Raw genomic sequence first — 26,743 nt, 5'->3', positions numbered from 1 at the left:
GATAATTTTTACCCAAATCTAATTGAAGAGCACCCATCAGACAGAGGTAACATTTATCTGTTAGGGGCGTTATAACTAAAACACCACCAGCTCCTAAATACTCATATCCATATAGGTATGAGGCGCTAGACATTTTCGCCATGCAGTCATCTATGGCTTCAAACCAATAGTAGCGCAGAACTTTTAGCCAGTCAAAACTATTACTGTAAATCAAAAGCAAGAACATTGAGATAAAGCCTTTATGAATCCCAGTATGTACAGAGTGGGCATTTTATTAGAGACCTATACTTTTTCTCAGAATCAAAAGAGTGCTAAACCTTTTAGTTTTAAACGAAGTTTATTTTATTGAATTTTTCTATATACAGGGTATTTTGTTAGTAAGGATACTGACTTTTAATTATTACCGTTACCTTATATATATGTTGTAAAAAAAATAGATTATAAAATACCATTTTGTATCTGCTTTTAAATAAAATAGTAAAACAGAGTTCATTTAAAGTTAAATCATTTTAACTTTAATTTAAAATATAGCTTAAGAAAGTAATTGTGATTAATGAAGCCATGGTATATAGGATTAGTCTTAACGAATAAGACAAATTTGCACAATAAGATTGTGATCAAATTGAGCTCCTTAACTCACTGCCAAAGTCTTTACCGTTATATAAGACTCTTGTTGTATTCGTAAAGATTTCATTTCATTAGTATGCTAAAATATGATTTACAACAAAATCATACTTACCTAATCGTAAGATTTTTATCAAAATAATTGTGGGGTCATATCATTCATTTAAGCTACATCCGAAACAATTAAAATTTGCTGTTTGAAATATTTTCCTTTGAAAATTGTCTACAGCTGAAAGGCAATTCTTACTGAGCAAAATAAATTAGAATTTCGAAAACGATGATTAGATTTCTTAAAGACAAGTGGTTCGCTCCATACCAGAAATAAGCCGCAGCAGTATCAAAAGAATTCTTAAAACAAATAATTTATCAGAAGGCCAAAAAAAAATTATCAGAAGACCAAAATGCTAAAGCAATATTTTGTTCTAAAATAATGGAGTTTATGTAATGGTGAAGTTATTTTTAATACGGCAAATATTTCCGATAGAAAAAACTACTATTACTGTTCATGTAATAATAAATACCATGTTAAAAGTATTCAAAAACTAGGGTGGTTAACGTTTAGTATGAAGTCGGCGACAGGATGATTATAATTATAAAGGTATCGAAATTTATTACAATACAAAATTACATTCACTGTACTAGACCATATTACTATTTGTTTGGAATTATTTTACAAAAAATATTGTAGTTATATTTTCTTATGGTTCTTTAATAATTGAAATTTACATATATTCCGTAAGTAATATGTGGAAATATGTAATTTTTTATATTTTGTATATAATGAAATACAATCTATATTTGCACAATTACATACAAATATATTTACTGATGTCAATAATAACAATTAGAAGACAAACATTTCTAGGTATATATATTTTTTACCTAGATGTTTAAAATTAAGACATATATACACCTATCCCGCGAGCGAAGGGACAAAATTTCAAACTTCAGTATTCTTTAAGTAAATTCGAGTGAAAAGTATCATAGGTCCGCAAATTCTTCCTTGCCAAGAAATTATTTTTTTTAAATTTAATATTATTATTGTTTCGAAAACTACAATAATGCGAAAAAATAATTTTATTTAATAAGATAATACTACTGTGAAAATAACTGTTTGTAATAAGTACTCAAAGTGTCCAGCTTCAAATTGTAAGCACGGTCTATAATATTATTATATAGATCTTTTAATTTTGTGACTGATAGCTCTCCCAATAACACGGTAGTTATTACTTAGGACGTTACCGATATTATCAATTTTAAGCAGCTCAGCCCTAATATGTGATTTATTTGCATACGCTAAGCTCCTTATAAATCCCCACAAGTAATAGTTCAAAGGGTTTAAATCCGGTGAACGGGGCAGGAGCAGGAAACTGACCTGCGTCCAATCTAATATCTAGGAAAAGTAATATTTAAATATTCAGTCACATTTCTATTACTATGGGGCGAAGCACCGTTGTCGTAGTACACAAGCTTTTGTTGTTCTCTTCTTTAAATCGGCATATACTCTAACAATACCGGCAGTTTTTTTCGTAAGAACTTAAGGTAAATTATAGATGTAAAACAACCGTCAAATACATAAGGACCGCACTGTCTCTTAGATGAAGTCCCAACAAACCACACCAAAATGGTGTTGGAAATTCCATTCGATTGTTGCATGGGGATTTTCAGGCGGCCAAGAATTGGATTCCTTAAATTATTGACACCGTCTCCAGTGATGAACAAAATGATATTAATCAAATTACGATGTTCAATGGGACAATTAAAGAAATGCATATGAGGGCCCAGATTAGTAAGCTGCAGAATTTGGAATAGTTGAAGATTAAATAGGTATAGACCAAAGTTAAGCATTATTCTTCGTACAGTCAATTGGGTAAAACCAGTGCGACGTGATATTCTGCAAACACTAGTTGATAGTGACCGTTCAACACTATCCAGTATTTAATTTTAAAAACTCTCCCAAATACTCGTCTATCAGAATTCTTCGATTTGGATTCCACCGGCGGTTTTCAACCACTGCTGCTCTACTACTTCCGTTATCATATCCGTATACTAACAGCATGTCTGCGTATTCTTCATTTATAAAAATAAACATGAAATTAATTTATGCAAATTTCTGTCAAACTGTCTTAACTACTATAGCAGAATAACAAACGAAAAAGGTATCTGATGAAACAGATTCTTCATATCTTTGGTTTTTGGTTGATCTTCTTCATTTTGTTGAGGTACTTTACCCCCCTCAAGATTTCGTTAATTCATGGTGCTTCTGTTGATGGATCTTCAAATTTGCAAGGATTTTCTGACCTCGCTTGATCTCCTGGCACGTTTGCGTCGAAGTACTTCTCCTTTCATGTTCGCTAATTTTTCTGGTGAGAGGACCTTGCGTTCCTTAATATTCGCTGTGAAGTGCACAGGTGTAAAAGTATTGTCCGGATAGGCTGTAGGCTTCGTTGTGTGTTGTTGTTGCTTCCAGTGCTTTCATTGCAGAACGAACCGTTCCTAATAACTTCTTAAAAAAACATGTCAATTCAGATATACCGGGTGGCCAAATAAGCGAGGTAAGCCGCTGTATCTCAGGACCTGTACATCTGGCAACAATGGAATTTTTTTACTATTATAAAAGTGGCCATGAGAAAATTCTGGAAATTATTTTTAAGTTCCGTATTTCACCGCAAGAAAGCGCAACTAAAAATTAAATAAAAGAAACGTCTTTTTCTCCAAAAACTTAAATATTAACTTATACTTTTGATATTATTTTTAGTAAGCCTAGATAATTTGCTATAATTTTGGTTTATGAATTATTGACGTACGAACGATAGTAAGGGTGGGGGAAGCTATTGAAAGTGGAATCATTAAAATCGGTGTAAATTCTAAACCACTAATTTTCTTCTCGAATATAGGCATTTCTTTTTATTTTAAGGCTACACCCTTTCCATATAATCCTACATCAAGCTCTAAACGAACATGATTTTGAGCGCCGAATTGATTTTTGCCAATGGATACTAGCAATGATTCGCGAAAACAGGGATTTTTTGTCACAGATTCTGTGGACCGATGAAGCCACTTTTTGTAGCGATGGGAAAGTCAACAGGCATAATATGCATTATTGGTCGGTTGAAAATCCTCGCTGGATGCGAGAAGTCCAGCACCAAGCTGGAGTGTAAACGTGTAGAGTGGCATTATCGGAATGAAAATTATTGGTCCTTATTTTTTGATGGCACATTAACCGGTAATGTTTTTTTTGCATTTTTTAACAAATTCCTTGCCTATTTTATTGGAAGTAAGACGGATCATGTATTTCCAATTGGACGGGTGCCCAGCACATTTTTCCCGTTTGGTGCGGCATCATATAAATAATTACTTTCAAGGGCTGGATCGGAAGGGGGAGTCTATATCCTTGGCCGGCCAGGTCACCCGATTTAACATGCCTAGACTTTTACTACTAAAAGATATGGTGTACCAAACTCCACCTACAACAAGACAGGATATGGAAAACTGAAGCCGTGGTGCAATAAATGAAATATCAGCTGCTGAAATCGAAACACCAGTTTTTATCCACGCAAAGAAGATTGGAAGCTTGTTTGGAATGTGATGAAAGGCAGTTTGAACACCTATCGAGGCATTAAATACCAAATATGATTGGGTTTAAAATCCGTCCTTTTCAGGACCATAATTTAAATATAAAAAGAAATTCGTTAATAAAATTATTCGCCTTAAGAAAGTCACATAAACTTCCAGTTATTCTATGATACATAGGTATTATTAATTTATTATTTATCAATCAATTATTACTATAATAATTTATTAATTATGACAACATCATGGTATTCTAGTTGTGGTAATACTAATTAGAGATTTTTAGGCGGGACACACAAGTTTAGGCTCGGTGCGTAAAAAACTTTAATTCGCTATAACTTTAAAATGAGCAAATATATCATCGTGCGGTTTTTACAGTACTTTTGCAAATTTTATTTACTTTTTAAATAGATTGTCAAAAATATACCATTCAATTTGAATTTTTAGAGCAAAATGAAAAAAACTGGAATTATAACAAATTGCGCCCTCTGGCGGTTTTATTAGGAACTATAGGGTAGCAATGAGATCAGACTTTTAAAGCAGCTACATTTATCTTGCAAATAAATTTTGAATTGCTCAAATCGAATAAGTGGTTAAAATTTACACCGATTTTAATGATTCCACTTTCAATAGCTTTCCCCACCCCTACTATCGTTCGTACGTCAATAATTCATAAACCAAAATTATAGCAAATTATCTAGGCTTACTAAAAATAATATCAAAAGTATAAGTTAATATTTAAGTTTTCGGAAAAAAAAACACATTTCTTTTATTTAATTTTTAGTTGCGCCCTCTTGTGGTGAAATACGGAACTTAAAAATAATTTCCAGAATTTTCCCATGGCCACTTTTATAATAATAAAAAAAATTCCATTATTGCCAGATGTACAGGTCCTGAGATACAGCCGCTTACCTCGCTTATTTGGCCACCCGGTACAGAGAACGGTTAATTTTACATTTGACAAACTTCTGTCAATCACTTCCCCACCTCTAACTAACTTCACTTTGAAATGTCAAATGGGCACCCTCGTCGTGTGACATATCATTGTAAGCAGCATTAAAATGTCAAATGGCTTTCCTATAGTGTGATACATCATTTTAAAAGGCATACAATCTACCACCGAATGGTGTATCGAAAATATAAGTTTGTATACTTATAAACACTAAGGGTGTAAAAAGGTATTTAAAAAATAATAAATTAATTCAGTTCACGGAATTTATTTTATTAAGTGGTCAAAATGTACTCCGTTATTCGCGAGACAATAATAAAGTCTGTTTTAAAATTCCTCACGACCTTTGGCAAATGTTTGTCCACTAATAACTCTACGTTCGCGAGTAATTCGATCCTTTAAATCAATAATATTTTCAGGTTGGTTTTCGTAATCTTTGTTTTTTTAATACCCCCAAAGGAAGAAATCTAGTGGTGTTAAGTCTGGCTACCGTGCGGGCCATTCAATTACATCACGCCTACCAATCCATATCTATGGAAACTATTCATTAAGCCACTCTCACGTAGTACTAACATCATTTTCATATACTTGGTTTTCCAAAGATTGGACGATTGACGGATATATTTTATTTTCGAGAAGAGTCTAAATAAATTTGTCCAGTTAAATTTTTGTCCAAAAAAAATGGGCCGATGTTTTCGTTACCATAAATTCCTATCCATATACTAATTTTTTCAGGATACTAAGTGCGATCCTCTCGAAAAAGGTGTGGATTTTCATTATCGCAGTATCTACAGATATGCCGGTTTATTAGTCCATTTAGAAAGCAAGTTGACTCGTCATTAAAACAGATGTTCGTCACTAAATGGTCTATTCACTGGTACATACAATTTTTTGGATCCATTTTTTTGGCGAAGTAAGATGGAATATTGTTTGCCATTTAAAATAGTGTGTATCACTATGAGGCAACCATTTCATCTACCAAAGTTTAAGTTGATGAAATGTCTTTTTTCACCATAAATGTTTGCTTACTATTCGCTTGTACGTCAACCGATGTTGTTTTTTTCGTTTGTTGTTTGGTTAGATAGGACACTGTAGGCTAATGGAAGCTACTAAAACAAAAAAATACCAGCGCTCGAAGATAAACTACGAAGATATCACAAACGAACCTTGCGTTTTCGGAAAAATAAAATGTTCACCGCCAACCAGAAAGTTTTCTTTAGGTGAAGAAGAAATGGTCCACCTGGGTGCAAAGCGCGCAATCTAGCGACTGTGAAGAGGCTGAAAAACTGGACCTCATCTAGAGTTATTGGCATAACATTAATAACAAAACAATATACCATTGCGTTTCACTCATGGTATCACCCACACGCTACAAAAAAAAACCTCACGCAATCTAAAAACTCTAAGCCAGTAACATGTTTGCCGACGATCTATAAGATACTTACCTCCATCATAGGACACAAGCTAAACCATCGCCTAAAAAGTCATAACATGTGAGCGCAGGAACAGAACGGCTGTTAACAAGAAGCTATTGTTATCGATAATGTAGTGATAAAAATGGTGCAAAAAGGTTTTGACCCTTGGTTAAGAGAAGTGCTTTCTTGAACATCTTATGAATACAGCAACATGCTCAATCGCAGTTCATACGCATACGCCTTCGATGAACAAGCAAATCTCCCCCGCCTCTTTTACATGGACAAGCTAAAGTTGTTCGCTAGGAGCACACAACAACACGAGGATGACCTCGAATTAGTGTGGTATTTCAGCGCAGATCTACCAATATCCTTTGGGTTGGAGAAGTGCGCGGTTATCTATGTTACGAGGGAAAATAATAAAGAAATACGAATAGAGAGCATGTTACACTAGCGGGTGGTAGCCGAAGGCCTAGAGGACACAAAAAAGTACATAGATATTCCTAGGTAAGAATCCTATGAAATCAGGCAAAAAAAAAGATTGAACAGTAGAATGTAAAACTGATATAATATACATATATCCTATTTAAAATAAGAAAGTCGGTATGTATTGTCAAGAAATAAAATTTCTTATATACACAAAAATGTAATAAAATAAAACTTCGTTTCAAGCTGAAGGGCTTTGCATGAATTTTTTTTTAAACAAGGTGTAGATTCCGAGAAAAGGTATATGTCTCTAATAAAATGTCCACCCTGTACATTAAATAGTTACCTATTTGAAACTTTTCCTTTTACCAAGTTAAATATTGTATCTCTAGCGTGAACATCAATAGTAATTAGGGCAATTAAAATTTTTCTAGTTACGGACGAAAGATCGCTTCTTACTAAAGCTGCCAAATCGTTCAAATCCTAAAAAAAAGCCTTTTTACTGCATAGTTCCCAGAATATATATTTTGTGCGATATTTGCATAAGAAAATTAACTTATCGCTGTATACTTGACATAAATGGAATATGAAGCAAAGGTCGGCATATAAACATAAGTGAGGCAACAGAGATGCAATTTAATTGAATGGAACTTGAATAAGAAAAACAAACCAAGTAAAAATCCGTTTTCTCCATTATTTTAATTTTCTACTCTCATTTACCCATTTGTGTGTCCGTGGTAATTTCGGGGATAGTGATCAATAACTATCTTGTTTCTAAGAACTAAATCTAGGTATAAAAATTACAAAAAAATAAGTAGGCGAGAGGCAAGAAGGATTAGATAGACCAAATTAAAATTTGTGCGAAAGATTGGAGCATCGACAGCTCGTGATTTATTTCTAATTTCAGAGGCAGAAACAGCTTTTATTCTTGAGAGAAATCAGAGATCTTAAAATATTCCTATACAGTATTCTTTTATTTAACTAATGCGTTTACAAAATATATGAATTATCCTTATATCGATAAAATCAAAATCTCCCCCAAAGTAAATGACGAATACAATGTGGTAGAAAGTGAGGAGCTAAGTCCGACAATAAACCTATGACTATTCAAGATAGTAATAAAACTAAGGGTGACATACAGTTCAACTGCTTGAGTTATCCGAACTCTAGTAATCAGGCAGTAGACTACTGGTAGAGTTCAAAGGCTAGCATGTCTGTTCATTACAAGACCTGTGAGAACAACTCCGACTACAATTGCAGAAAGGCTTTTAAAGCAAGACTGGGATAAAACACAATCCCATTGACGGCTCCAAACATCAGAACAGAAGCAAGGTGAGAAGATTTGTAAGAGCAGGAAAGTGCTGAGGATAATAGTTACTAAGTCACTGGCTACTAAAAGATAAGCACGCAGCTAAAAACAATAAAAATCTCTGTAGGATATGCCTGGAAGAGGGAGAACGTTTTCAAAAAGGTACTGCGAGGCATTAGACAAGGGTAGAAGAGCTAATAGACCTAAATATAGTTTGGAGAACCAAAGCCAATCGACAAATCCACTCTAATCCATCATCTAATCTAATAGTCTAATCTTGCCAAATTATTTATTGTATAATATTAATATAGAAAGCTTCAAGGGACAGAACAATGTCCTCAAATTTTTGGTCGCTTTATTTTTGTTTAACTTGATGTACGTATTGCATATTTCGATCTTGCGCTCTTATGAATCTTTTTTATCTTTTTTACTTACCTTAACACTCTTGGTCATATATTTCTCCATTTTCTGAGTTGTATTACCTTCTCCGTCTAAAATTTCATGAACACCCTTAGCCCACATTATTTGAGACACTGTCAAAATTATTTGATTGGGATGGCAAACTACCCATTCTGTCCTTGGTTTTTGCATGTAATGGGTCATCGATACCTATATATAGAAAAATTTTAATTTACTTAGAATTCCTTTTTGATGTTTGAATTCTTCTGTGGTGTTTAAGAAAAATATGAGTAGTGCACCTAGCTGTAATATTTAAATGTTTAGTTTTTGCCAAATAAATATTTTTCAGTTTAATTCAATAAATCTCTATCATTTAGTTCTACTAAAAGATTTAAAAAAACAGTTTAACATTGCATATTATGTTAAATACGTCACGTATGTTAAAAGGAAAATGAAAAGTTTATTATAAATTCTAATAATTTTTACAAAAACATCTATATACATCCGATATATTATACTTAACATCTTATATATTATAAAGATGTTAAATATTTACCTTCATACACTTTCTTAAGCTTAAAAACATAGACTCTTCAACTTTTCCCAGCCAATCTTCAACATTGCCTCTAGCCTTAAGCCCTTTACTAAGAGCCACTCTTTCACCCTCTGGACTTATCATTGCAATAATATCAGTAGTCAAAACCATTGTAGGTGCTTTTTCCTTTTTGCCTTCTTTAGATGCTTCTTTAGGTTGGTCGCCTATAAAAAGTAATTTTAAATCACTAAACTTTCTACATCAAAATTTAAAAAATACCCCACCTTCATCAACAGGTTTCATACCAAATTCTAATTTAGCAATCGCATCAAAACATTTTCTTAAATGTGGTTGAACAGCATGCGGATTTCTATAAAAATATTTATTTTAACATATAACTTTTTATTACTTTGGAAATTGAAGTTACCTAGTTTGAGCCAAAATATCCAAGAGTTCATCATTCGATAAGAAGTAAAATCGTGGAAAAGCAACTCTCTTTGTTTCCAAGTATGACTCGAGGCATTTCATGATTTGTTCTAAGAGGGAATTATTTCTTTGAAATGCTTCCAAAATACCTGGTTGTAGAGCAGCTTCCATTGCTAAAGGCATCTGTAAAAAATATTAATAATATACATACAATTAGAACAAATTACAGTTATTTAACCTTTGCGGTTCTTCTCATAATCTCTTTCCATGATTTGTCTACTACGGTAAATAACTTGGCTTCATTAGGTAACTGCCTCTGAATATCTGGAGCAGAAAATATAACTTCTAAATATACCCAGCTTTGTTGGCACATCATCCATTCATCCTAAAAAAATGTTTGTAGGTAGAATGGTCTCTTATAATACTAAAATTTATATTATTTAAGTCTACCAAGGTATGAGAAAATAGATCCAAGTTTCTCTGCCATTCTTCAACACGGTTTTTTATTGGACCTACGTGCCGGGAACTGGCAATTGTTGTAATATTTATGTTACTTTCATCCAGTACTGCTTGTACATCTTCAAGGGACCCCAATATAAATACATCTTTAGAGTCTTTGTGAGAAAGAACAATAAACTCGAGGCTTTTCCAAGATTCTTCGACCTTTATGAAATAAATATTTTAGATAATTTTAAATACAAAAGAATATTTTACCTTCTTAAGCAAAGCCTCCAAACCTGCTTCGCTACTGGCTTGTCCAGATATTTCCATTAGTTCTTGTGGATAACTAAACACGTTGAGACTTTCTAATAATTCCAATGTCATCACTTCCTCGGGCTTAAACTTGTGGTTAAGAACATTCTCTACTTTAACCCAATGTCTTGTTTTCAAAGCTGGGTTTCTTAGAAACGTTATTACCGGAAGCTGCAATTCAAATAATTGTGAAGAAACATGTTTTTTAATTAGACTTTTTTGTACCTTGTCCTTCATAAGCTCAACTTCATCTTTTAATTTGGGTACAATAAGATTGGGTGGTAGTCCCTTTTCAAGCTGTCCGATATTTTTTACATTTTTGGCTGTAAATAGATTCATATCTTCAGTATTTAGAGTGTTGAATTCGCAATGGTACCATTCATCTACAGTCTTGGCCCAGGTGTCTACACTTTCCCATAGCAACATACGTAATTTAACGTCATTCATTACTTCATCTAGCATGTCAAACCGTGATACTTCAAGCTAAAAATAGGTACAAAAATACAGTTGTTATCTATGTAGATGACCCATTAAAGAAACCGGAAAGTTTTAACAGTTTAAGGATTATGCTTTGCCAAATCAATAATCAATGATTTGGTGGGCCCTTTAAACTAAGAAAAAAACTTTGAGTTTAATCCAATGCGTATATAACATACTCGGCATTATGCAATAAAAATTACAGCGTACGTTCGCAGTCAGATGGAATGATAGAGCACATGAATCAAGCTATTAACAATTCCAGGAATTCCAAAAACTGAAATAGCCTTCTTCATTTGTTGCTGATGGCTTATTTATCGTTTATTCATAAAAGTTTCTTTATAGTTATGATAAGAGAATTTTTTTATACGTAAGCTTGGACTGCCATGTCGGAGGTGGGACAAAAACAATTTCTTGTTTCGAATATTTAATTAATTTACTTGACCTTATTATTAAGAATGTTTCATTAGCGGGGGATACACCGATGTTTAAGTTCTCTAAGAAGGTATTGCTTCCTGAGGAATAAAGAATTTAGAAATACACAATACATCGACTAATGCTTATAAGAGGCTCTGGAAGAAATTGTTACGTCTTACATTTAATCTGGATTGAATTGTTACGAAAATAGTTGATGTGCTGATACTGTCGAACTAATAATCATAAAAAATATATGTTGTGCTTTGAAATTAATTACTTTTAAGTAACTAGTAAACAGTAATTTCTACATTGTGGAAAATGGCTTTGCTTTCTTTTTATAAAAAATATTAAAATTGTAATTTTTAACTGATTTTCATAAGCTTACCCTGAACTGCTTCTGATAATTTTTGAACTCCTGTGCTCTTGCTTGGCATCCCAAAAGTCGGTCGTGTAAATCGGTCAAAAAGTCTGTGACTTCCTCAGTATTAGAGTCAATATCATAAAGCCACGGTTGCTAAAATAAAAAATGGCTGAAGCCGTTGAAAGTAACTAATTAGTTAAGCTTAGTTAACTATAGTTAAGCTTATGGTATACTATATATAGGTGGTCAATTTTCTTCTTAAATGCCGAAATACTCATGATTTAACATGCAACAGAAAATCATAGGCAATGCCTTCAGTTAAAAATAGAACGACAATGCTTAACCCCTATTACCACTTGCGCTGGATGCTGAGAGGGGAAATGCATTCTTGCCCCGTGAACACCGCACCCGACACTCAGCTCAGTATATTCCTGTCATCTCCCTGCATTCGGACTTCTTTACATTTAATTTAGATTCAACTCTAGTTTGTAGAGGGGGAGTAAGAAAAACGCTGTCGTTCTATTATTTATTTGTGACTTAGTTATTGCAAGCTATTCATTGATTTTTGTACCCAAAATTTGAGTCGACCAGACCTGTATATTACAATTTTTTTTTTGTTTTAACTTACCATACACTCATCTTTTATGACTCCAACTTCAGAAATTAAAGCACTTATATCTTTATTCATTTGATCATTAAATGATTTAACAATCCTGCCAGTTTCTTCAATTTTCTTATCAACAAGGTTCCTTAGATTTCCCAAAGATACACTAAGCCCCAAGTAGTTTGTCATTTCTTCGTGGGCTACCAATATAGAAAATTCTTCTGTGATATCGTAAAGTTCCTTGCAATAATCAAGTATTTCTTCCATCTTATCAACTCTCGATGTCGCTTCGTCTATATATTCTAAGTATTTTACATAGTCTACGGTCATAATTGGTTCTTGGGCAAGATAAGTTTCCATTTCTTCCACATTTTGAGTCAAGAAGGCCACTTTTTCACGGCCGATCCTAAAATTTAATCCTTAGTATTTTTAACTCCCGAACACACAAAAAAAGCTACCAAGGAATAACATCTTTTGCAATTTCCAAAAGCCTACGGGGCTCAGGAAGAACACTGTTTTTAAATCCGTCTTGCATTAGATAAAGCAACCCAAGGGCTTGACTGTTGGTGATATTTGTAATAACGTCTATTTCCGAGTTGTATCGAGTACACATATTTCTAAAGTTTTCGATTACTAAATAAAATAAATTACTGGTTGATTATGTTATTTTCTTGCAAAATTTATTTACTTACCAGTTTCTTGTTGAATATCTTCTTCACAAACCATTAAATCCTCTGCAAAGAATTCTCTCACAGGCTCAAGTCTTTGTATATATAAATTAGCTGCATCATAGTTGATATCAAAAAATTTAAAAAATCGTTCCTTTTCTTGAGCTAGTTTCTCATCTTTGTTTAAATAAAATTCAAACGTTGGACCCCATCCGCAGATTCTATCTTCTACCTTTTCATTTATTACTGGACTAAATAAAATAAATTTTGTCATAATTTTGCTTGAAATCAGTAATACTAATAATACTTACGTTGTAAAAATAGAATATAGGGGATCAGCTACAAACGGTTTGACACCTATACAATGGCCTTCCCAGAGTTCGATAATTTGCCTGAATATATATTTCGCTACTTCAACTGTTGGATCAAGTTTGACTATATCTGGTTCAAGTATTACATTCACAACAAAAAGGGGCAGCTGCCAAAGAATAAAAATTTATTTAAAAAATAAAATATGGAAATGGCCATTATGAGACCGATACGGAGTTATTGTAAAAGTGGCAAAATTCTATAACAAATACATTCTCGTAAACCTTATGCAACCAAAGTGAACTTAACCATAAATTATTTCCTCTTTTGTGTTTTTTTTAGTTATTTTTAAATAATAAATGTATTAATATTTTCAGCTGAAAAAAAGCATTGTGTATATAATTCAAGACATAAAATAATTAGAGATAAGACATAAAAGAATTTGGATTGTTTCTATTATGTTGGACAGAATGTACATGAAATTGTATAAAATAAGTATTAATACACCAAGACTTAAAGAAAAATTCTTTAAATATCCATAACATTTGTATCCAATAAAAAAGAAGAAAATGTTTTAGGAAGTAAAAAAAAGCGTGATTAAAAAAGAAATTAAAAATAATTTGAGACTAAAAAGATGTTAGAAATGTAAGTACTTAAGATTTACTATATTGTTAATTACGAGTTACACCTCAACTGTCCAACATAAAGGATATATGTAAGAATATGAGTATAGTATTGTATTAGGGATAGTGCAAAGTGCATTGTAATTACTTGAGGGTCATCTTTTTCTCTAGGTTGCTCCAAGATTTTGTCTAGCTCAGTGGTTTCTAGCAGTTCTTGTCCTGGTAGGTATTTTGTATGATTTTCAAACAGAATATTAAGCTCGTTAATTGAATTAATCATTAACTGGTGAAGCATATTTATCGACATGTAGTCCACTAACATAATATAACTAAAAATAACATCAGAAATAAATAGTGCTGATATAAAACAAATAAATAATATCTTACGCAGATAGACGTTCGCAAAATTTCTTTTTACTAGCTTGCTCAATATATGATGCTTTTTGTTGCCTGCGGCGCCTCTGATCTAGGATGTTAAAAAAATGCTTAAAATACCGGGTGACACAGGAAAAGGGAACACTTATACTCTATTTCAGAAGTGTATAGAGCAATAAACTGGGGAATTCCGTTCTGTTTGGCTACATTTCGTGGTAGTTCATAGGCGCAGGTACTTATAATATTTATGAATTTAATTTTCACGGATTAAATGCCTTTATTTTGAAAGAGATTAAATACTAAATAAATACTTTTAATCCTTTTGTATAGGTACCTATCTTTTAACGCTTTGTAACATGCAAAAATGGGGTCAGGTAATATATACAGACTATAAATACTTTTAAATCATATTTTAAACGTTAGTAGTCACTGCTACGCTGTAGTGTAATCACAATATTATTATCCCAATATTTAAAAAATGGAGGTATTCAGTCCAACGAAAAGATGTACTAAAAATTCTCCACTATCGCTGAGTGAAAAAGTTATTATTTTAAATGTACATGATTGCATAAAACACGATTACCCTAGTTTTACTGTGCAAGAAATTGTTGAAAAATGTTCTCGAATGAGTGGAATTGGAAAGTCCACCATTTTTAAATTGTAGCAGGTCAAGTGGAATCTCCCAAGCAAAAGCCAGGACGACCTACAAAAGTCCTTGATAAAAATGCTAAATGTATAATTCGAAGAAAAGTTCACTCTTTTTATTTTAAAAAGGAAATACCCACCCTAGACAAAATTTTAATGGAGCTTGGCCGAGATGACAGTATTCCGCTGATAAGTAGAAAACTTTTATGGAAAACTTTAAAAAATATGGATTTTGCCTGGGAAAAGCATAACCGCAAAGCACTTTTACTGGAGAGCGACGAAATTGTTTGTTGGAGACGACAATACTTGAGTAGTATCAAGCAGTACCGCAGGGAGCAAAAGAAAGTTTTTTATCTTGATGAGACGTGGATTAACGAAGGTTATATAGTCCAAAAAATGTAGCAAGACAAAAATATAACCAGTGCTCGCCAAGCTTTCATAGAAGGCCTGTCTACGGGTATTAAAATACCTTCGGGAAAAGGAAAAAGACTTATAATCACACATATTGGAAGCGAAGAGGGATTTTTAAAAGAAGGTCTGCTAACCTTTGAGTCGACTCGCACAGGAGATTACCATGAAGACATGAACTCAGACGTTTTCGAGGACTATTTTGGTGAAATGATAAAATTTCTTCCGGCTAATTCGGTGGTGGTTATGGATAACGCAAGCTATCATTCACGGCGAATAGAGAAGACGCCAACTTCAAGTTGGAGAAAGCAAGAAATTATCGATTGGCTGACTGCAAAAGGTATTGCGTTTGAAGCAAATTTGATAAAAAAAGAACTGCTGGCAATAGCAAACTTACACAAAACTCGTTTCATGAAATACGCCGTGGAAGATATAGCCGAAAAATATAATATAACTGTACTGCGCTTACCGCCATATCATTGCGAACTAAATCCTATAGAACTGATATGGGCGCAGGTAAAAGGATTTGTAGCAAGACAAAACACGACTTTTAAAATGAAAGATGTTAAGCTACTGTTTGATCAAGCCATTACGGAAGCGACACCAGAGAATTGGCGAAAAGCAGTCCAGCATGTAATTAAGCAAGAGGACAAAATGTGGGATCTTGACAACCTCATCGATCAGACAGTCGATCCTTTAATTATAATGTCAAGAGGTGATGACAGTTCGTCAGATGACGAAGAAGACTACAATCTATTATAATTTAAAATTGTTATACACTGTTCAAAAAGTGCCAGATCCAAAAGTGACATTTTTAACTATTTTACTCTACATATTATGTTCAATAAATTTGTGAAAAAAATATATTATTCCATTTAAACAAAAGTAAATTTCTAAAATAAAATAGCATTTAAGTACATTAATTATAAGGTAAAAAACAAGTCCCAGTTGCACGCCTTTGGCGAACCGTTTTCAATGTTTATCAGTGGGTAACAATGGGCAAAACTCATAAATTGACCCAAAACCGGGTGGCACTACCTGCAATCAACGAAAAGAAAGAATTTTACATTGAAACTAATACCCAACTAAGGTAGTGGCATAAAATATTGGTGGATCACCAGGTACCACTTTTGCATGCCTAATGAGGTTTTATTGCTCTACACACTTCTGAAATAGAGTATAATAACTATTTTACTCTTCAAGATAAACAAATATATCGATGGAATTATTAAAAGAGCATCTTTTGACATATTTAGTTGATTTTTGTCACTTTCTGTTCAACCAAAAGTATTTAGATAGAAAATAATATTCTGAGACCAATGATACCGCATTTGCTTGGATGTTACCACTTTTTGTTTCATACCTACTCAGAGAAAATATTAATTTATAATCAAGTAATCACGGAAAAATAATATTCGTTTTTTTTCAATAAGTTGTTATTTTTTGATCGGCTGATAAATAAGACCATAAGAAGAAAAAACTAAGTAACTACATAAGTAACCCAATTTAATTAATAAAAATAGCATAGAAGGCTTAGATTTCTTAAATAGGAGGATGCGTTTTGCCACGTTCTTCAATCTTTCAGTATCTAAGAAATTCATTTTTTACAATATTTAGAACTTCTTGCTCTAGGGGTTCTTAGAAATATGTATTTTTATTTTAGAAAACTGGTCACGTACAGGGTGGCCAGATAAGAATGCAAAGTGCTGTATTTTAGAAACTATTCGTCGTAAAGACTCGCGGTAAAAAATTTTATAACTAAAGTGGCCAAAAGAATACCGTGGAAAATATTTTTAGATTTTCAAAATCGTCGCCAGGGGGCGTAACCGCCATCTTAAACTTTTTAAGTGATTTGTCACGAAAATCTTGCCAGTAAATGTTACGAAAAAATATATGCTTTTTAAAGTTCATCTTTATTCGAGTAATTTTTGTTTAACGCTTTGTGACGTATCTATTAAAATAAAGTGGTGGGCGGGTAATTCAATGTTTTTTTAAATCAATAGCTGTAACTCCTAAACGACTGAACGGATTTTAACAAACTTGGTCTCGTTGGAAAAAAAATTTCTCTGTGATATGTTTAGTTCTTAGTAATGCCGCTAGAGTGCGTTTTTTGATCTAATAAAAGAAAATTGTATAATTTTCTAAAAAATTAAATGCATTAATATGACTTTTTTTCATAAAAATTTAGTGAAATGATAGCTAAATAGGCCAGTGAAAACTGTATCTCAATATCTTATTCGTAGCCTGAAATATCGAAGAAAGAATATTAGTTATCATATAATTTTCATAAGACGCTATACATCGATATTTATTGGTATTTATTTGTCTTTTTTCAAGGTTCGATAATAAAAGTCTTAATTTAATAATTTTTAAATGATTAAAAAATTCATTCTTCAAAAAATTGAAAAATAAAACGCACAGGGGCATAATAATCAACGCATATAAAATGCAAGTGCAAGGTAGGCAGAATATTGAAGTGTAGGTCATGGAGGAAAAAACAAATGCCTAAAATCAACTTGTCAACAAATATTAAAATTAGGCAGTCCAATTTGTGTTCCTTGCACACATAAGTAAAGCGTTAAAACTATTAAAATGCCTTTTACAAATGATAAAGCTGTCGATATGATTGCGGTATATTTTGAATGTCTTCAAAATGCGGCATTGCCTCAAAGGGTATACAGAGCTCGATATCCAAATCGGCGTTTATGCAATGCGAGAATTTTCCGCGTTTAGTGCGAAATTTGCGTAATACTGGCAGCTTTCGACCTCAGTTGCGAAGACACTCGGCTAGAACGAGGGAAAACAATATTATTAATGTCTTAGCATACGTGGAATTAAATCCCCACGTTAGTACGAGAGCAATTGTCTCGCGCATTGGGTATATCACATACTACTATTCCAAACATTTTAAAGGATCACAGCTAAGTTTTTATGTCACAAAAAAATACTACTTTACATATTACGCAATATGTTTCTTTAAAATTTTTAGACTGCGCCCATATCATATGGTTTTACATTAAGCCTTGAATCACGAAGACTTTGAGCGACGGTTAGATTATTGTAATTGGATCTTGGGCAGCATTAGGAAAAATATTTATCTGAATTTCTTTGGACAGATGAGGCCACTCTTAGGAGTGATGGAAACATTAATTTACATAATATGCATTATTGGTGTAATAACAATCCTCACTGGTTGCGGGAGGTCCAACATCAAGGCCATTGGAGTCTCAATGTATGGTGTGGCATTCTGGTCGAAAATATTATAGGTCCCTATTTCTTTGATCAACCACTAAATGGTGCCGTATTTCTTGATTTACTGGTGAACCAAATGCCTCTTTCATTAGAAGATTGGAATTACGATAAAATATGTTTTTGCAACTAGACGGTTGCCCAGCACATTTCTCAAGAAATGTGTGAGAACATGTAGATTTAAGATATCAACAGAGGTGGATTGGGTGAGGAAGTCTGATTCCTTGGCCACCCCGATCCCCGGACCTCACCTGTTTCTTATGCCTATGGAGTCGGTTTAAAGATATTGTTTACCAAATTCAACCAACAACGAGATACGACATGAAAATACGAATACAAAAATCCATTCACAGTCTCTCAGGAGCAGAAATTAAAGCTGCTGTAATGTCCACACATAAGGGGCTTAAACAATGCATTAAGTTTGAAGGAAGATAGTTCGTGCATTTAAGGAGGCATTAGTTTTATTTCAAAATCGGTAATTTTTAAGTGTTCAGCGTAGAGTACTTGTTGAAGCGGCATAAGTAGAACTATTAGGACATTTTGCTATGAATCCTACATTGTCTCTACGCCAAGATTCAGCGATAACAGGAATTATATATACATCAGGTACTTACATACATTAAATTATTTCCATTCATACAAAATGCAAATTCTTCAGGAATTGCGTGAGGCCACCATGACCGAATTTTGCGAGAGAATGAAAGAAAAACGCGTAAAAAGTACCTATTACGCTAGTTATATAGACAAAAACGCCCAGTATATACACTTATTCATCAGTCACCTTAATTTGGCTAGATCAGCTTTTATATATTATAAATATATGTAATCGTATAATGAGCAGTGAAGATGCCCAATTCACAAGTTTTAAAAATCCTATACTTCCGATTAAATTAGGAAATGTTAGGATCATATATAACAAACATATTATATTTTTACATTACATAGATTTAGATATCATACAAACACAAATAGAAAAACTAATTAATTCATATAACGTTTTAAACTCTAAGATTTTAATAAATAATATTACTAACAAATATATATTATCTTATCAAGGTCTAGCAGAAGGTTTATTTTCTAGAATAGAATATTTAATTAATATAATTAAAAATTAATTGACAACAAAATCAGAAAAATATTATTCAAGATTGAAATATACAAATTTCACTATCAAAACATCTTCGTGAGCAGTTTAATGAAAGTATTTCTATAGTTGAATCTAATCAAAAACAACTTCAAAAAGGAATTGAATCTGTTTGGGAATTTATTAACAGTTAAATAACTGATACATACAAATATCTAATGCTTGAAGGGTTGCTTCCACAAATTAATTTAGATTGTCAAAATTTAATCACATTCCTTTTTATTATCAATTTATTGGAACTCAAGTTTTATTTGTAAAGAAAAGGATAATATTTTCAATACAAATGCCTTTATTAAAACCTGAAGAATATACCTTCTATCATATTTATCCTACTCCTCAAAACCATAGCCTTATTATTCTTAAATACCTTTATGTGGCACAAACCAAAAGCCGTTTTTTAATATGAAAAGGAAAGCTGCCCTGAAGTTGAAGGAACATACTATTGTTAAGTAACTTTCTATAAGGAAGGTGATTGCACCACGCAATTATTGAAAAATTTAACATGCAACATCTTGTCAAATAACTAGCCTGCATCTTAGAGAACCTATAATTAAACAAGTTACTCAAGATGAAATCCTGATCATTCCAGAACAAGCAGTCCAAATTTCATAAAATGTGGCTCAGAGAAATATTTATCAATATATACACCAACTTTAATAACAATTCCTCACCAGTGCGAAGTTTCCATCGGATCAAGAAAATTTACCAAAAAAAATGAAACAATGAAAACCGTTGATTCTTCCAGAACAAAGAAATCCAAGAAATGTTTTTTCAGGTTTTTTTAAGTTCTATCGACTTTAATGAAGTGTATCGATAAAAGGATCTTGCTAGCCAATTAAATCCAATAAATAAATTTTACCCAGATTGTTTAACAAATTTAATGATAATGTTCATAATAACTATTACAATTTGCATTATTATCATGATTCTACTATTATTCTACAAATCCAAAATGCCATACTTATTAAAACTCGCAAGCAATAAGAAGATGACATCCATTGAAACCACCCCTTCTGGAAAAGAACTTAAAGACCTAAAGAAAACTAGCCACACCGTTAGGTTTGCTTCTTAAGGACGGAGGAGTTATATAGACATAAACGCCTATTATATACACTTATTCATCAGTCACCTTTACTTTGGTAGATCAGCTTTTATATATTATAAATATATGTAATCGTAGTTTTAAGCTCATTCTTTATACTTGTATTCTAAGTACATCATGTCACTCTGTATTTTTAATTATAATAAAAAAAATTAAAAATAAGAATTCCACCACAAAATACATAATTCGTTATTCCTGAGTTGCTAAAAAATATTTGTTTTAGCGACGAATGCACGTTTTTTTTTTAAATCGTTCTGTAAATAAACACTACTGTAGATACTGGAGTGATGAAAATCCGCCTGTTTTTAGGGAAAGACACACACAGAAAAAATCGATGTGTGGGCGGGAATATTGTGTGATGCTATTGTCGGTCCTATATTTATTAATGGTCACCTTAATGCCGAAACTTCCTTGTAAATGTTGGAAAACACCATTCAACTTAAAATTGTTGAAGTAAAAAAAAATCAGTTTGTGATTTTTTTTTGAAGTGAGTTTTAAAATAGACTTTACTTCCTAAAAAGCCAAGCTGTCAATATTTCTACCAGGTTTTTGTCTAGTCTCACTTACAAAACTCTAATTAACTGATTTATTTTACCTTTTTGTTCTTCCGCAACTATTCGTTCATCAGGCACAAAACCCTTTGCTAAAAGTGCACCATGGCAGGCATTTGACACTATTTCTTTTGCCAACTCATGGAACTCTGTTGTCTGTTCTCTAATATGGATTAATTTGTCCATCTAAAATTAAGGTAACTGATTTTTCGAGGAATAATAAAAATAATATATTTCTTACTTGATTTTCAATAAAATAAAACAGCCAAACGTTTTCCTTTTCACTTAAGTCTACGAAGTTTGTATCGATCATTTTATAGCACATATACTGTATATCAATAAGGCCTTGCCTTAGTAGTGGATTTAAAAAAAATATGTTTTCTGCCAAACTTTTCTGAGCAGTTGTAAATTTAGTATAAATTATATTTTTACGCCAGACGTAAAATCCCTGCAAAGGTAAAACAACTGTTAAAACACAAATTATTTATTGTAGTGTTAATTTAAGGAATTCAAAGACAAATATGAAAACTTATGAAAAAATGTATTTATTTAATTATTTTGAAATTACCTTCTGTATTATGAGGTCTATTCAATAACTTTCAATATACCAAAAAAAATGTTTTTTTAGTTTAACCTTATTGTTGCTCGTGACGCTATATTCATTTATTTAAGATTTAAACTGCCGTTTTTATTACTCTTGAAATTAATTTGTGTTTCAAGAAATAATTTACCTATACCTTTTTTTTAAGGATATTGACTACGGGATTAAATCTAAGTTATCATAGAGCGGAACTTTTTTCCTAAAACTTCCGGAAAAAAACTAGCATCCTCATTTTGGTGCTACTATGTCTAAAGCGTATAAAACTCCAAGATTTTAACTCTTAACGAAAATCTCTATTTAAGAAACAATATGGCATTATAATATTATTTCTTGAATATTTAGTATATTGCAACTTGAATAATTACTAAATAATTACCAAACGAACTCTTTAAGCAGACACTAAAGCTTCCGAAATTAATTAAGTCAGATGAAAGATTTAGTTGCCGGTAAATTCATCCAAAAATATCTTAGTTAATATTTAGAAACTTTAAATTTATTTGAATATTGTATCTTTGAAGACCACATCTATACAAATGTCTATAGCTCATTTGTCCAAAGATGGTAACCGTGATGTTATTTTCATGCAGAAAGCTAATCAAAATAGATAGGGTTTAATTAATATTGTTATCTGGAGCTTTTTTAACATGTGAAATTCTAATTTAAAGTTAGTAGTGCCCCAACTAGTAGAGGGCTGTACCTATACGGTTTTTTATACTTTTCATACATTTTTTCAGCTTTTTTATGACAACTTAAATTAAATCTTTAAGCAAAGAAAAAGATTTCTCCATAATTTTCACGTAAAGAAGGTATCTTGGTAGAAATCACTAGAGGCCACCGTTTTTGCAAAAATGGTTAAAGAAATATTAAATTTAAATGGAAAGCTACAAATTTTCTGTAAAAACATATTTGAGGCACAAAAATGTAAAAAGATTCAGACATTCAATATAGTAATGCCTGCCTACGGAACGTGTATTATTTTGAAGTTGTATAATGTATATTTTTGTATAATACGCAACATGCATATTTATTAGGTTGTTACATCTTCCTAACCGGGCTACGACAAGGAAACTTAGTTATCGACATTAAAGATGGCATAGTTGGTCAATACAGTACTTTTTTTACGTATACGAGATTACATCTCGATTTTTTACATATACTACCTAACCGCTGATTGAAAACCACTTTTTCAGTTAACGACCTAACTCACGAGCCGCTACTGGCTATAAGTGCATGTTAAATAAACGTGTAATATCGTCATATCTATATACTGAAAGTCTAAAGATGAAAAAGACATCGAAACATTGAATTTGAAATATAAATATAGAGGCAAAATGCATTGCAGAAAATTGAGAAAAATGTCTGCATTGAAACGCATAGCAAGCAAATATATTATGTGCACTATATGTAATAGTACCACTAGAGAACCAAAAATGGATCTTTCTAAGAATTTATTGGCTGTGAAAACCCACCGAGTTTCTCATTATAACTGTTAAAAGAGTTAAATTTCCTATTTTATCTTTTCAAAAATCCTCATAGTATTTAATGAATTGGGTTAATTTTAATTTAATCGTCATGCGGCATCTACTTCTTTAAATTTATACTAAGAAAGCAAAAGTATTATATTCTTGATTTTACGGTATTTAAATGTAATGATTTTAAAATAAAAATATTTAGTTTTCCTGACCTTCCATTTGCGAAACATTCTAAACGTCCTGATATTCATTAATCTTTGAAACATATCATACTCGGCTTCCCATTTGTCAAGTGGAGTAAATATTACCTCGCTGCCTATGTGCTGCATTACACCTTTGGCACTCATGGTAAAAAAATTGTTTTTATCAACTTCCTTGTAACCTACCACTCTACAAATAAATTTGCTACATTAGATAAAATATAAACGTTATTAAAAGGCGTCTGTTACGGAGATTGTAACTATAACTAAGGAGTTAGTCATTGAAGGCATACCATCAACACCTGATTGCCACTCAACGAATTAAATTATTGTGAATACATGTTATTGATACATGAAATTTATTTATAATTTATGCAGAACAACAAAAAGTTTGTTTTACAATAATCTTACAAAAATATACAAAAGAAAAAAAATAATATGAAATGTGACCTCCTCGTGCATTGATTGTCACTCTACAACGTCTTTCCATTCTAAAGATTAAGTGATCCAAATAAGAGCTTTAAACAGTTGATCTCGGTCTTGAAACTGATTCTGGTTCTAAAGAACTTTTCGCTGAAGCATATCCCAGGCATGCTCTATAGGATTGAGATCAGGTGATTGAGCTAGTCAGTCTAAACACGAATGTCCTGCTCTTCGTGTGAGAAAAAATTTCGTGTCATTCTAGCTGTCTGTGGAGTGGCATTAAAATAAAATGTGCACTAATATTTTGGGCAAATGGAATAACAATAGGTTCTAGAACATTGCTAACGTAGCGGTCTGCTTATAAGAAACGATCCATAAGAACGAGTTCAGTTCGGTTCGACTCTAGAAATTCCTACCCATTCCCTCATTCTGCCTCCTCTATGACCGTGAACCTCCTGTATATGATTTCTTGTTTCAGGTGCTCTCCATACACGTACTCTTCGAGAATCTGTATATAAGATAAAGCGAGGTTCATCAGTAAATAAGACATTTTGTCATTGATTTTGCTCCCAAGTGATATGTTCTTCAGCTAAAGCTAGTCGACTGGCGTCAGTCCCTCGATTTACAGGTTGAAATCTCCAAGGCCTTCCGCTTACTAGATTACCTGCTCCCAACCTTCTGTAGATAGTATGTCTTGAAACAGTCACATTATATGAGCTCCACGTAGATTGACTTATTAATTGCGGAGCTGTTAATGTGTCATTTCTTCGAGCTTTTAACTGAACAAATGGATCCATATGAGGAGTAGTCACTCTTGGTCGCCCCAATTGCCTTTCGCGTGTATTTTCAGTCTCGCGATAACGTCTCTAGAGGCGAGAGATAATGCTTTGAGCACCCCTCAAAGCATAACCCTATAGCATTGGCTACATCAATTTGACGCATTCCAGCCTCAAGCATCCCCACAGCCCTTCACATCTCATTATCTGCCAAATGACTTATTGGCATATTTAAACAATTTAAAAAAACACCTTTGCAGAATTAGACTTGATAAATAACTAATATTATTGTACAGTATCGATATTGTATATTTTAGGAATTAAAAAAAGAGTAAAATATTAGCAGATGAATAATTTAGGTCGTATACTTACATCAATAAATATTACTAGAACTATGTTAGACTACTCAACATAGTTCAGGGTAAGAAAGAAATAATTATCAAAAAATTAATAGTTAAAGTTTTAAATATCCCTAGATTTCGAACATTTGTGTATATACGCTGGACCGATCAGGAAGGTAAGGATTGTAAAGAACATAATTTAAAACATACAGGAAACTCAATTAAAGCTTTTGTTCCGCCATTTATATAAATTTAACTAATAAATGGTTAATCCTATTGTCTTACTTCGATATATTTATTAAATTATATGCATTGTTGAAAGCAAATTCAATTTTGCCCATTCTTGGTTCATGAAAGTGGATGCACCTTATACTTTGACTGACATTCAAAAAGCCAATTGTTAAAATCGTCATCTTGTGTAACAAGTATCTTACATTGTATTGACCACAGATAATTCTAATTAAAGTGGTATAGTACTTAGTACCAATACGTCTAGTACCAAGTAGTAACAAGTACTATAGTACCAAAGTTGGTATTTTCCATTGACGACTTTAAAGTAAGTTGCTTATAGGTCTTTGTATAAAAATTGCAGTTATTAGCTCTATATTCATCGAATTTTTTTATTTATCCGTCTTCTTTTTTATTTATTGGTTTTCATTAAAGCAATGAAATATGAAACATGAACCGATACGTCTTTATCAATAGCTTCTTTGGCAAGATGGTCAGCAATTTCGTCTCTTGAGTTCCGGAATATGCTGCGAACCCAACTTCATTGAGATACTGAGAATGTAATTTTTTATTTGAGTTGAAATTTTTTGTAAGACTTTAAGAATAATTGAACCTGTATACCGGGTGATACAGAAAAAAAAAACACTTAATAACTTTTTGACTTATTAAGATAAACAAATGAAATTTGGTATAACGGTAGAATAGTTATAAGAGCTTTTTTGACATATTCTATAGTTTTCCATCACTTCTGGTTTAACAGGAAGTGACACCAACTTTCTTATTTTAAATGGGTCAATTTGTATATTATTACGTATTTCAATAGAAAATAACATTCTAACAATAATAATACCGCATTTGCTACTTTTTGTTTTATATTCATAGAAAAAAATTATTTTTTTTAAATTAAAAAATAGGATATGCCATGAATGCATTGAAGTTTTAATCACGAAAAATAATATTCATTGTACTTTATTACTTGAATCTTTTACACGCCTACTTTCTAATTAAATATTAAATATAAAATTTTCAAACCAGTATTTTAGGCCTTTACTTTATTTTTTTCAATAGCACGTTGTTGGTAACACCACTTTTAAATTGCAGATTTTTTCCCAATAATTTTGTATAATTATTTTTTAAATCGATTAATAAAAATAAGCTCATGAGAAGAAAAAAAAATAATTCAAAAAAATCAACGAATTTAATAATTAAAGTCAATAAAAATAGCACAAATGGCTTTAATTTATTCAATAACAGGGGGCTTTGTAATAAGACCCTGCATAGTTTTTTTCATCTGACATAACACATTATATTTTGTCAAAAGTCATAAAACTATTTGACAATAAAAGAAAAAATTTTTTATAAT

The 26,743-nt window shown here is 32.1% G+C and overlaps 2 protein-coding genes across 2 annotated transcripts in view; one reads left to right on the top strand and one right to left on the bottom strand.

Moving 5' to 3' along the window:
* The window catches only part of LOC126734993 (WASH complex subunit 5), a 249,917-nt gene that overhangs the window by 145,091 nt on the left and 78,083 nt on the right, over positions 1–26,743 (top strand). The window lies entirely within an intron of this gene.
* Positions 1–26,743, bottom strand: part of LOC126734990 (dynein axonemal heavy chain 6) — a 126,708-nt gene that overhangs the window by 75,952 nt on the left and 24,013 nt on the right. Inside the window, exons 6-25 of the mRNA XM_050438854.1 lie at positions 23,625–23,802; positions 21,581–21,787; positions 21,384–21,525; positions 14,253–14,331; positions 14,014–14,194; positions 13,245–13,411; positions 12,958–13,184; positions 12,724–12,898; positions 12,290–12,671; positions 11,686–11,814; positions 10,632–10,889; positions 10,368–10,577; positions 10,104–10,316; positions 9,892–10,038; positions 9,655–9,836; positions 9,512–9,597; positions 9,249–9,451; positions 8,729–8,902; positions 7,331–7,467; positions 13–203 (exon numbers count right to left, since the gene is read on the bottom strand). Coding sequence (XP_050294811.1) covers positions 13–203; positions 7,331–7,467; positions 8,729–8,902; positions 9,249–9,451; positions 9,512–9,597; positions 9,655–9,836; positions 9,892–10,038; positions 10,104–10,316; positions 10,368–10,577; positions 10,632–10,889; positions 11,686–11,814; positions 12,290–12,671; positions 12,724–12,898; positions 12,958–13,184; positions 13,245–13,411; positions 14,014–14,194; positions 14,253–14,331; positions 21,384–21,525; positions 21,581–21,787; positions 23,625–23,802 — 3,668 coding nt within the window. The remainder of the gene's footprint in view (positions 1–12; positions 204–7,330; positions 7,468–8,728; positions 8,903–9,248; positions 9,452–9,511; positions 9,598–9,654; positions 9,837–9,891; positions 10,039–10,103; positions 10,317–10,367; positions 10,578–10,631; positions 10,890–11,685; positions 11,815–12,289; positions 12,672–12,723; positions 12,899–12,957; positions 13,185–13,244; positions 13,412–14,013; positions 14,195–14,252; positions 14,332–21,383; positions 21,526–21,580; positions 21,788–23,624; positions 23,803–26,743) is intronic.

This window comes from Anthonomus grandis, chromosome 4, assembly GCF_022605725.1.
Source record: "Anthonomus grandis grandis chromosome 4, icAntGran1.3, whole genome shotgun sequence".
NCBI lineage: Eukaryota > Metazoa > Arthropoda > Insecta > Coleoptera > Curculionidae > Anthonomus > Anthonomus grandis.
The sequence above is the reverse complement of the archived record's forward strand: the minus strand, read 5'-3'. Positions and strand labels throughout refer to the sequence as shown.